This window comes from Ptychodera flava, chromosome 14 (genome assembly GCF_041260155.1).
Source record: "Ptychodera flava strain L36383 chromosome 14, AS_Pfla_20210202, whole genome shotgun sequence".
Lineage (NCBI taxonomy): Eukaryota > Metazoa > Hemichordata > Enteropneusta > Ptychoderidae > Ptychodera > Ptychodera flava.
In genome coordinates, this window is record NC_091941.1 from 23,097,313 (window position 1) to 23,110,534 (window position 13,222).

At 37.2% G+C, this 13,222-nt stretch overlaps 1 protein-coding gene across 12 annotated transcripts in view; it reads left to right on the top strand.

Moving 5' to 3' along the window:
• The window catches only part of LOC139149803 (1-phosphatidylinositol 4,5-bisphosphate phosphodiesterase beta-4-like), a 127,445-nt gene extending 116,130 nt beyond the window's left edge, over positions 1–11,315 (top strand). For 6 of the 12 annotated variants that reach the window (XM_070721786.1, XM_070721785.1, XM_070721790.1 and 3 more), the window contains 10 exons: positions 82–170; positions 629–746; positions 2,570–2,685; positions 3,743–3,858; positions 4,329–4,404; positions 4,916–5,091; positions 5,824–5,925; positions 6,344–6,401; positions 6,854–6,940; positions 7,969–11,315. In XM_070721786.1, the coding sequence (XP_070577887.1) occupies positions 82–170; positions 629–746; positions 2,570–2,685; positions 3,743–3,858; positions 4,329–4,404; positions 4,916–5,091; positions 5,824–5,925; positions 6,344–6,401; positions 6,854–6,940; positions 7,969–8,037 (1,007 nt within the window). In that variant the 3' untranslated portion in view covers positions 8,038–11,315. The remainder of the gene's footprint in view (positions 1–81; positions 171–628; positions 747–2,569; positions 2,686–3,742; positions 3,859–4,328; positions 4,405–4,915; positions 5,092–5,823; positions 5,926–6,343; positions 6,402–6,853; positions 6,941–7,968) is intronic. The other 6 variants (XM_070721788.1, XM_070721787.1, XM_070721791.1 and 3 more) reach the window with 1 other exon arrangement.
• The last annotated feature ends 1,907 nt before the right edge of the window (positions 11,316–13,222 follow it).

Below are 13,222 nucleotides of genomic sequence, written 5' to 3' on the forward strand. Positions count from 1 at the left end.
ATAAAGTGTACAGCGTACCATTTCATGCTCACCATCTAGTATGCACACCCTGACAGCGCCAAATTTGATTTTCCTGTACAGATTTGGTGGATGCATTATCAGCACCGATGCAATATCTTTCCCAGGCTGAGAAGAGGGCTGAAGCCTTGAAGAGTATGGGCATTGAAGAGGTCAGTTTTAGGTTTCCTGTAGTAGTAGCATCACAGTGCTTCAGATTGCTGTCAAGTCTTTGTGAATTATGAGATTTTCTTTTGCGAAATGTTGCGAAAATTTTTGCAAATTGCCATCCAAAAATAAGCAACCTGTGATAAGCCTTTAGGCTCCATGTGAGAAACTTTCACAATATCCTGGCACTTTCTGTTCCAGCCAGTTTTCTCATCAGACTGACAGAAATGTTTGTAAAAATCAGCTTATATCAGTGTTTGCATCAAACATGATCAGCAAAGTGTGTGTGCTGTGTACCTGTTTTTCACAAAATATACGTTTTGGCAATTTTGATCAGTGGAAAAAATATGTTAATTGTGTGTCAAATAATTCAACCACTTCAAAAAAGTAGTAAGGAAAACTCTTCTATTGTCTCGATTCTGTCAACCGATGCCTGACATTGTCTCACAATTGTCCTTTGTAGAATGACATTGTCGACGTTCCAGATGGAAAAAAGAAACAGGGACCAACCACACCAACTGGAGACAAAAACAAGAAATTAGTGCTAGATGGAAAACCGTCCGCAACCAATGACAAGGGTAGTAAGTTGACTTTACCATGCCAGGTCATACACCATTCTGATAGTTTAGTTGACTTTAACATGCCAGGTCATACACAATTCTGATAGTTAAGTTGACTTTAACATGCCAGGTCATACACCATTCTGATAGTTAAGTTGACTTTACCATGCCAGGTCATACACCATTCTGATAGTTAAGTTGACTTTACCATGCCAGGTCATACACCATTCTGATAGTTTAGTTGACTTTACCATGCCAGGTCATACACCATTCTGATAGTTTATAGTTGACTTTACCATGCCAGGTCATACACCATTCTGATAGTTTAGTTGACTTTACCATGCCAGGTCATACACCATTCTGATAGTTTAGTTGACTTTACCATGCCAGGTCATACACCATTCTCATAGTTTAGTTGACTTTACCATGCCAGGTCATACACCATTCTCATAGTTTAGTTGACTTTACCATGCCAGGTCATACACCATTCTGATAGTTTAGTTGACTTTACCATGCCAGGTCATACACCATTCTGATAGTTTAGTTGACTTTACCATGCCAGGTCATACACCATTCTCATAGTTTAGTTGACTTTACCATGCCAGGTCATACACCATTCTCATAGTTTAGTTGACTTTACCATGCCAGGTCATACACCATTCTGATAGTTTAGTTGACTTTACCATGCCAGGTCATACACCATTCTCATAGTTTAGTTGACTTTACCATGCCAGGTCATACACCATTCTGATAGTTTAGTTGACTTTACCATGCCAGGTCATACACCATTCTGATAGTTTAGTTGACTTTACCATGCCAGGTCATACACCATTCTCATAGTTTAGTTGACTTTACCATGCCAGGTCATACACCATTCTGATAGTTTAGTTGACTTTACCATGCCAGGTCATACACCATTCTCATAGTTTAGTTGACTTTACCATGCCAGGTCATACACCATTCTGATAGTTTAGTTGACTTTACCATGCCAGGTCATACACCATTCTGATAGTTTAGTTGACTTTACCATGCCAGGTCATACACCATTCTGATAGTTTAGTTGACTTTACCATGCCAGGTCATACACCATTCTCATAGTTTAGTTGACTTTACCATGCCAGGTCATACACCATTCTCATAGTTTAGTTGACTTTACCATGCCAGGTCATACACCATTCTCATAGTTTAGTTGACTTTACCATGCCAGGTCATACACCATTCTCATAGTTTAGTTGACTTTACATGCCAGGTCATACACCATTCTGATAGTTTAGTTGACTTTACCATGCCAGGTCATACACCATTCTGATAGTTTAGTTGACTTTACCATGCCAGGTCATACACCATTCTGATAGTTTAGTTGACTTTACCATGCCAGGTCATACACCATTCTGATAGTTTAGTTGACTTTAACATGCCAGGTCATACACCATTCTCATAGTTTAGTTGACTTTACCATGCCAGGTCATACACCATTCTCATAGTTTAGTTGACTTTACCATGCCAGGTCATACACCATTCTCATAGTTTTATATTGGTTCACATGAACTCAGTGAAAGAAGGACTGGTACAGACAGATTGGCAAGCTTGACTGTGTTCTCAAATCCATTCATGATAAATATCCTAGAACTAGAGACTACATGACATCTTTGACAGCAAATCAGGTACCTTTGTCGTGTAAACAATGCTGCCAGTGAAAGCAAAATTTAATCATAGCATGTGCATAAGCAGAACTTACATATTTTATGTATAGTATCCAGTAGCAATTCAGATAATTTCAAGATGTATGCATTGATATTTTCACTTTGAACCAGCGTTTGTGTCCACGTTGATTTGATTTTCAGAATTAAGCATTCCAGAAGCAGCAGATATTGCATCCTTCAGTATTGATAAGGCATACCTCAAATTGCTCAAGAAACAACAAAAGGAGATTGAGTCGATCAAGAAGAAGCACTCAAAGGTGAGGGCGCTCTACATGTATCCTTATTTTGACTTTATAGTCTATTCTCTCTTCATAAGGAAAAGACTGTGATGTCATCACATTTGATCACCGTGTACAAACAAAATTTATATCAACTGCTGTGATTGGCCAACTAGACCCCTGTATAGCTCACTGAACACATACACCAATTCTTCCATGATTTAGTATTTGACCCATGTTGTAACAGTATCTACAAACTGAACATGATGAAATTTTACGCTGTATCATGTTGGTTGTGTTTCTATAACAGTGAGAAAATTGTGTGTTGACAACCACATACACAAATAAGGTAGCAGTATACCATGCCATAGATTATTTTAATAATTTGATACACAAGAGTTTCATCATCTCTTCAATCACTTATCTCACTGTACCATTGATTGTAAAAAAAGATTACTTTCAGTCATTTGAGCAGCTTTATACAAATATTTATTTTGGCGGAATATGTAACTGGTTATGTATGTGACCACCACGTCATACCTGAAAATGATAATGTTTCATAGCAACTATTGTTTTATTTCAATATTTTTGCTGTATTTGCCTGGGTTTTTGCTAGTCAAAGTAAAACAACATGCAAGGGCATTGTTCGTCTTTACTGTTGCATATTTTGTTCATTCACTGTTGCCGTTTTATTTTGTTGCACCCCAGGTCTGCAAAATTAGCTGTGAATGGAAGAAAAAAGTAACTTGTTGCCCATCGCATTGTTTGCTTCGTGTATATTGCTCTCCTTAAACTGTTTGTTAAAGATTTGCTCTTCTCGACATGAAGTTTTACTTTAATTGTATACTCTTCCCAACATGAAGTTACTTTAATTTCATATTACAGTATAGTTGTCAATTATTTGATTCGCATAAGAACATCAAAATTCATCACCTTGTAAAGTGAGTTGTTCTGTGTTGCCAAGGAAACAGACTATCATAGAGCATTGTGGAACGGAACCATAACCTCTTCCAATATGGCTGCCATGACAAATGTTAAAAAAGGGAAGGTTAGAGTTTGGCGCACATCACAGCTCATGTCTGTCTGTTTCAAACAGGAAAAGGAATCCATGCAAAAAAACCATTGCGTTGTGGTGGACAAGATGGTGTCCAGACACGACAAAGACAAACTTACTCAAGAGAAAAATTTAGAAAAAGCTATTAAAAAGAAGGGGTAGGTACCAAATTTGGTATTTTTTTTTGTTCTTAATATTAGGATTTTGAAAATTTGGTCAATATTTCATTAAAAGTCAGTTTTTCAGGTCATATAATGAAAAACACATCGGACTCATGATCTCATTAGGTTATGATTTCAAGCAGTTTCATTTCTTCTGTCAAGCACCATGAACTTCAAGGAAAAACAACAGAAAACAAATCCAAACGTCTTTGACCCACTGATGAACCAGCAAAAAGCAGTCCAAATGTGATTGACCATCTTATTCTTATTCGAAACATAGAATTAGTGACGATTGTTCTGACCGTGTCAAACTCAAAATAAAACTCCAACATGGGAATCATCAGTCAGTTTCAGGTTTAATCCCATTTAATATGTGGATAGTGGAATACATGGATAGTGGGAATTCACAACTGACACATTTTTTTTTTGTTTTATGTGTTTCTTCTTGTGCTTCAATCTTTTTCCAGTGAGAGCAATTGTTCTGACTTGAAAATGGAAACTGAGAACCGAGTCAAGTCACTGGTTCTCGATCACAAAGGAAAGGTAAAAACAAGAAATTTTACTTCTATAAATTTTTCTTACTGGCTCCATCTGTCATCCATATCAACTCTTTTGCTAAAGTCTTAGTCACATAGTAGGGGGTGTTTATCTAAGAAGAATTAGGCTTTTAATCACATTCACATGTTAAAGGAGTGTTAATCATGGGAATTTCTAAAGTTAAGTTGGCTTTTTGTTCTGCTTTGGTTGTGCACCGGCCTTCACAAGCTGCAGTCAGCTCTACACAGCTTGGCTTTGCTCAGCTTCTCATAACAAAAAAATGGCTGTCAGCACAGAAACTTTGTTTGTCAAGGACATGCTTCAATTCTTTTTTTTTTGCACTCAAACGTTATCAATGACCAGTCGAGGAGCACTCCTGCATGGATCCCTACATCACAGAGTTTCCTGTGTAACTCCCCTCCCCCCCACCTCCATCCCCCCAAGTTCCTTGAGTGCTGTCCACAGACTTCATGCATTCTCTGCATCCAATGTTGATCTCACCATTGTTGATCACCAGGTGAAGGAAGTAGTGTCAGACCAGACCAGGGAATGGTCTGATATGATCGCCAAGCAGGCCGGCGAAATCAGCGAGCTCAAAGAACAACATACTTACCAGCAGTGCGACCTCTTGAAGAAACTGATGGTCCAACATCATGAAGAACAACAGAAACAACTTGAAGTACTCCATGAAAGGTTTGTTGGTGATTCTTCAAAGAAATCTCCTTGCTACCCTGAAATGTCAGTCAGAGATCCGTGCCAGTGAGAAACCTAGCATTCAATGGATGATAGAGCACCAGCACCATCACTCAAAACTTTCTCAATTCAAAGATCGTAATTTTAACAGTATGTCTGATACTTGAGAGGAAATAGACTGCATACCAGTGAGAAGGCCAATGTTGTTCTCTTTGTCAAGTTGTCCTTTAAACTTTGAGTCCTGAACCAGCTACATTTTTCTTTTTCTTATCCTTTGAAAGCAATTATCTGCTGAGATTAGACGACGTGTCCTCTGAGGGTGCTGCTTGTACCTTGTCCCTGTCAGATTTGACCCATCGTCCAGTTTTTATCTGTGCAGGTTAAACAATTGTATGTAAAATACTTAGTCACTGTATGATTGCAGTAATTATGCATGTTTCTCAGTCTCAGTTTCAAACATGTATTTCTCATAGATTTTTAATGAGTCGGCTGTCTTGTTTATCAACAAGACCTAAAGAAGTGGCCATTTTTTTTGTTTACGGATCAAATTAGGTTAACATCATCCCTCATCCTTCTCCAAGAACAGATCCTGCCTCTCTCACAGCAACTTTTTTCAACATCCTACCAGTCATTTTGTTTGCCTAAATATGTATGGTTCACATTTTAGGAGCAAAATGGATTTGTAATTACTCGTGAAAAAGACTACATCAAGTACATGTTCTTTGTTGACAGGGAAACCAAAGAGACAAAATCTTCTCAAGCAAAGCAGTCCATGGAAAGTGTCAAACAAGTGAATCAAGATAAATCCTGTAAAAATAAAGCAGAGAAAGACAGGTGAGTCATAAACTGTGTTCCTTTACCTCCACAGTGGTTTGAAATTTGTTGTCATCAGGAGTTATGAGTGTTTTAGCTCAGGGTTGTAGAAAGCTTTTCAAATTCACTATGGTTTATAAGTCATTTGACAGGGGTTCCCAAGGTATAAAAAAATTGTAAAATTATTCTGTAGCAGAAATGTAACCAGAGTTACCATATTATTGCTCATGTTTTTCCACCCTGGCAAAATACTTGATGAGTAATGATTATTTAACACTTGTTTACGGACTCCTTTCAAACTATACACACAAGAACTTCACATTTTCATGTTGTACTGTGAAAGTGCACTTCTCCTTGTCGTGTGATGACAATGTTAGTGATGGCTGCTGTACCCCAAGGTCAACATCTTGACCAGTTTTGTTTTCTTTGCCACACTCAGGAGAGTTCGTGAAGTTCAGAGTAAAAATACCAAGAAATTTGTTGAAGAGAGAAAAAGAGTAAGTTAATGGCATTTACTTTGTGTTCTTTGCCACATAACAAGAGGAAGAGCCACATGCTGCAATGGGTAGTGTTTTCAGTGCAAGAATGGTATCTGTGGACGATAACAGTATGAATGGCATGCTATTGACAAGCTAAATGGCCTGTGTTGCCAGACGTTTTGTGTGTCAAGATGCACATTATGCAAATAAAAGTTCAGGGTGTGTTATCGTGAAAATACAAACATTTGCCCAATATATGTGACATTTCAGATTGTCAGATGCGGAACGTGACTTCTGTGTACATATCTCAGGTTATTGCGCCGTCCAATACAATGTGACACACTACTGTAATGTACACATCTGACAAATGTAACATGTGAAAACTACCTTGGTGTCCTTATCTCTTCCCAGCAAGTAAAACTAAAAGTAATTATTTAATGTATACATTTTACAATTTATAATTATGACAGCTGGCCATGAAACAAGACCGAGATAAGGAAACCTTGAAGAAACAACAGGAGGAAGACCTGGAGAGACTACGAAAGGAAACTGAAAAGGTTTGTCCTTGTTTGAAATTTCTGATAAATCAAGCATAACTAGGATCAATATATATTAATATCAAACCAGGGCTGAACCCATTAGCTTGTACAGCTATGTTATTTCAATAAAGTGACAATTCACTGTTTGTAGTAGATTGGTTTTGGATGAAGATATTTTTAGGGTGCTCCTCTTCGTCACAGGTGTTGATAGCCTCACAGTCTTGCTTGTTACTCATGCATCAGCTAGAGACCGCCTGATCCGTGTGCTGCAGCGTTAACCTTATTTGTGCCATGGCGGTGACCTTTGACACAAGACAGCTTACAGCGCATACAGCTGATGCTGTTGAAAGGTGTAATATGTTTTATTCCAAACGAAAATATATCAATGCTTGATATTTTCATTTCTTCGCTTATATTAGTAGTTTTATTGCTTGCAAATCTTGCTCAAAGTACAACGTATTGAAGCTAGGCCGTGACGTGCGATGACCCAATAACTAGAATCATTGGATTGCAATGGCAGCGACTATTCCGTCAAAAAGTTTACTCTAGACATGTCATACTGCTCTGACACATGGTGTCATTGAGCCACTTTTGGCCAGTTTTGGAGGCATAGTGCAAGCTATCATTACACAGAGATCTCAATCCACTTGTGAAACTATCAATCACAACATGAGACTGCAAGATTGTATAGCAAGACTGTATTTCAGCATGACATAGTTGCTGCACTCTCTGGTCAGCTTTTCATTCTTTTGTTTTAAAAAAGTACACATCTTCATGGAGCATGAGCATTGGGTGACACTCATCAATGCTACAGTACAGAAGGTGATTATGCTTGTGAAATATACAGCCTTACCATGCTAAGAGTTTAATGCCATTTTTAATGCAAGTAGACATGGTAATACATTTAAATGTTGATTACTTCCAGACAGCCTCCAGAGATGCCCTCTGGATCTATTGGTTTTGTTCACAGCCCAGAGATATTTCTTTCTTTTTTTCGAATTTGGACTCGATTATCTTATTCTTGCTTGTTTATTTGTTTATCTCAGATTATCGAAAAACAAAGACAAACAGCCATTGAGGAGAAGTTGGCTATCAAACCTGAAGCTGTTGTGTAGAAACCAAGAGAAAGCATAAAGACGATCTCTGTAATAAAGTGTGAAGTTTTCTCCAAAATGTATGTCAGTGTGCCGAAGCCGATTAGTCCACACGTCACTCAAAGAAAGAAATAGATAAGATGTAGATTAGAATGACTCAATGTCATAGTAACACTCACAGTAGTCCAAAGTAGCTTAATCTCAAGTGACTGTTCAAAATTCTGCTTTGAAAAAAAACAGAAAACTGTTTGCAATTTAGAAATCACATAGACGTTCCTAGTTGAAAAGTATGCTATTGTACTATAATTGTAGGTTTTAGCCATATCATTTTTTAGTCTTGCCAATGATAAGAAATGTAGAGGATTTGCAAGAATAGATAGATTTCCTCTCCTTGATGAGGTAAATTTTAGTCAGTCTTTCCCTCCCTCCCTCCCTCCCTCCCCCTCATAATTTTAATCCAATTGGGCTGTTGCGAAAACAGACTGGTTGGGTTTATCAGTAGCATTTGTAAATAGTGTATAAATTTGACATCACATTTCTTTGGGGTTTTAACTTATTTATTGGGAGTAAGTTTTTAATCGATAATTTAGTCTTTTATGTGCATTTCCTGTCATTCAAGATATATAAGTGAGGGAAGACGTCAGATGTACTATTGAGAACTATCAGATAAACCTTCCTTGTGTTAAACTTATGTTCTTCATGTGCAGCCTATGAAAACTTTTTGTTTATTCTCGGAACCATTTAAAGTACTATCCACAGAAGCGTTCATGTTTAGTGCTCCTGAATCATGAAACATGCTGGAAAAATAATTATTTAAAAAAAAAATTCTCTTCCAAATCATGTAGCTCTGATGAAATTGATTGTACTAGAAAAAGAGAAACCTACTGAGGCTTCATTTTGAAAAATTGACATGCTGTAAAAATTGCCACGTCTTGAAAAAAAAAAGTTCAAAAACCAATTTGTTCATGTCCCTGTATGTATTACAGTGGTATTGGTAGTCTTGTTGTGATGGAGATTGCAGCAAGCCATCAAAAATATTTGTGGATTTGACTTTTACACCTTATTATGATGATTCTGTGAAACTGCTTTAGACCAAGTAATCATGAGACGAAGTCTGTGAGGTATCTCAGGCTTGCCACCATCTCTCCCTCTCTGTCATGTCAGTTTGTCTGAAATTTCAACTAAATGACAGCCTTTAGGAAAATCTGAAAACCTTGCACGCCACTGAGTGAAATTCATGATGTATGGAAACATCACGATGTCAATGTTCTGCCCGCTTGGCTGTTGTATAGAGACACCAAAAGAAAAGGAAAGATCAACATTTGAGGGCGCGCTTCTGGATTAATCTTCTGATGAAGTCCATATACCAGGCTGTGTATGTAATTACATGGAAACTGAACACTGGTGTCGTGACTGTTTTCAACTCGGTGAATGTATTCAGCGCATCATCAAAAGTACAAAATTTACTCAATAAACTTAGTACAATCTAGAGTTAGTGAGCTAATCACTCTGATACTGAAACTGCGATAAACTTCACTCAAATCCTGACTTTAAAAAAAGACTCTGCCACTTCCACAGTGTAGGGGGTACATTTTCTAGTTCAGTCCTTGTACATGTCATCCAATCAATATTTCAACATTGTCTAACCAATAACCACCAAAATGAACCTCTTGTCTCAAAAAAGGGTATCCCCATGTACTTTACATACCAGCATCAGTGATTGAACCGTACAGTCACATTGGTAAAATTTTTAGTACCAAAAAACATCTAGAATCTTATCACTCAGTTCACAGTGTAGTATCCTTCCGCCGCCTTCAAGCTGCCAGAAGAAGTCCTTTTAGTCTTTCAAGAATGAATGTGATATGTCCAATATATTTATAAGTGTGGTTGTATAATTTTGAATGATTTTTTTCCTTCTGTTTGTTTTTTTTATATTTGGGTTATGTAAGACATGGTTTTTGAGATTTACAGAGAATTGTCAGATTTAATTGATAGCTTTCAACCGTTTACACTTGACGTTCACGATAACTTTGTTTGTCAGCAAATACTCAGTGTATTACAGTGATGAAAATGGAACCATTACATTTGGATAAGTTTTTGACAGAAGACGTCCAGCCACACACATATAGTCAATAGTTCCAACCTGTAGAGCAATCACTCATGCCGAATGGCACCCGCTTACATAGACTTGTCTACACTTATCACAGACCGCAAAAGACAAGGTAATTTTAGAATATTGTTTTAAGAATTGCTGTGTCATTTTGTCCTGACTTCTACCTACAATGAATCTCAGAAAAACAAAATACAGTGCATACTTTCAAATGCTTGAACCTAACAGGAAAATTGTATTATTTAAAAAAATTGAGTCTTTAATGAGAACAAAAAAGCTTGCATCGATGACCTCTTAGGGTAGCGAGTCATGTCATCTGTTCCTGAGTTTCGTGTAATGATTCATTTTGGTTTTATAGCTTTCAGAGCAAACTTTAATATGTATATTCTGAATCATGATATAATGTATATGTAGGAATTGCTGATGTTTTGTGAACATCAACTGCTTAAAAGGCAGTTTATGTTATTCATTCAATTGTGTAATTTTATTTATGAAGATTTTTGTTTTTAATTTGTGTTATTCTAATCTTAATTATATTTCTTTTGCAAAGAGTTTTAAATTTCCAGTATTATTGCCTTAATGACTCAGATTAAGGACAAGATGTTGAAATTTTCCAGCTTTTTAGGACTTTGGAAATGTTAGCATTTACCAGTGATCCTGTCGTAGCTTCCACATCTGAAGAGTGTTCCACAGTGTAGAGAAATTGATTTTCAAATATTTAAAAAAAAATCGGGAAAAAAAATTACACAGTTTGCGATATTAACTTAGATAAGCTTTAACACTTGTGATCGCGTGACCTAGCTTGCAGATGTACAGATCATTTCAACTTTCATCTTTGAACTTTGAACTTTACAGATTTGGAAAAAAGTCAAGAGCACCGTTTGGATTGTATTATTTGCCATCTTGCACTGTTACCATTGCACACTTCTCAGCACTTTTTTTTTTCATTTTTACATTGTGTAGATACTACTTTTCATCAGACATGGGTCACCACCATGCTTAAATTATGAAATGTGGGGTTTGACAAAAGTCAGTGTAACAAAACAACGACAAAAAAAAAACAGCTGTAATGTCATTCTGAAGACATACTCTCACTTATGGAAATCCTCTATTCTGAAGGATTTCCCTATGTGGTAGGTATGCTATGGCTGCTAACATGCAAATTAAACTAACGATTTCTCTACTACAATCTCGTCTTCAGCTCTGGCTGTATTCATGGCACGCCCAGGTACTTCCACCAGCACCCGGGGAGCCTATGCCACCAATCCATTGTTCGTTTGTGTGTGTCTGTATCTGTGTGATTGTGTGAGTATTGAGGAAATATGCGTTGTGTGTTTCAAAAAGAACATATGTCTTTGTCACAAAATTTGATACTCGGATTAATGTGGCTGTGATTCACAGCCTTTCAAATTTTGACTGGGTGATCATTTCACAGTCCTGATGTGATGATCTTGGTAAATTTCAGTATTACAATGTTACAATGGTAGCAAGATCTGAAGGCTGACATACACTGGTAAACGGGATTTATTTCATAACTACTGATACATAACATGGGCACAAAGTCTCATTAATGGATCGGTCTGACTCTTTGATAGATCTTTGTAAACCATCTGTGCTGAGTGCTTTCCAGGAACAGACAAAATGAGTAGATTGTTCATCTGAATGGCTTTGACTTTTCCTGAAATTGTGGATTCTTTGAATCACACAAAGCCAGAAATACTTCAGCATTATTTTTCATCATATCGGGGAATTTTTATTCAGCATCTTTCCCAGCAATTCCATAATAATGTTTTCATACGACAAGCTGTGCATAAGTTGAATAGAGAGGACTTACTACAGTGCAACAAATTTTATCATGTTAGAATTCAAGACAGCGCCCTCAATGATTACTATACAAAATCACTGGAATAATAGTATACTGTTTTCAGACCATTGTGAAACTTACCCAGACACTGGTAAAGGGCCAAAACATATAGTCAAAGTAAAATGAAAAAAAAAATCTCAAATACTCAGCCAAACTCAGGGACTGCATTGGTATAACTTTTCAGCACTATTGCTCTGTGTATTGTTTAAATTTTCCAGTTCTAGTCGGCGAAAAACATATGTAGATGCTCAGCATTCACTTTGTGAACACTAATGGCATGTATGGTGTGCATTATTATCTGATTCATCGTCGTAAAATTATTGCATATGATTCATAAAAACACAATTGGAACTCATTTGGAAGAATAGGATATTGTAGTAATGTTGGCTAAATCATCAAATTTAAGCTCATCTACTTTTCTAGAGCCATGTAGAGACAGCACATAACCGTTGACCCCGGACTGTCCACCCGAGGACGTCGGATGGCGGTTCAACTCCCACGGGCATTGCAGACTGCAGAGTATGGTGACATAACGCAATCAGACACGTTACCATCAATGCCATTACTACAATTATCATAAAAGTCTACTGCCACACTGACAAAAGTGATAATTTCAGAGACAAAGACGCGGCAAAGATGATGGTAACAGCTTGGAAAAAAGTATGCATATATATCATCATTATAGTCTATTATATTTATCTATTGAAATAATTTATGTCGCGCTTGCTTAACGTCTGGTAATTAAAACCATGAGGTGAAATACCAACATATAGAACTAATTATTTGTTCTTCATTCAGTAAATGATAGTTTGGAGACGGGTAAAATAAAAATAAATTATCCAATCGTCAATTTACATGCACTTGTTCTCCCGATTTGGGGACGTTAAGCTTGTCATATCAGGGTATACGGACATGGTTTTTCACCTCCGTACTAAAGGCAGCATGCCTTGTCTGAAGCTGATGTGCTTCTATTACTAGTATGCGAAACGGAAAATTTCAGTCTCCCGATGGCGTACTTCAGCCAAAATGTAATCACATGACTGGAGGCGAGGCAAATGTACAAGAGGGCTAATGTGCAGCGTCTCGAAAGCTGTCATCCAATTGTTTGGCTGAATCTGACCGTTATAATTGAATAATACAAATACACTCCCTAAGTTGCTTTGAATTGTGACAATCGGCCGATCAGATTAACCTTCCGAGCAGCAGGTACAAGACTATGCCATATGCCTGCC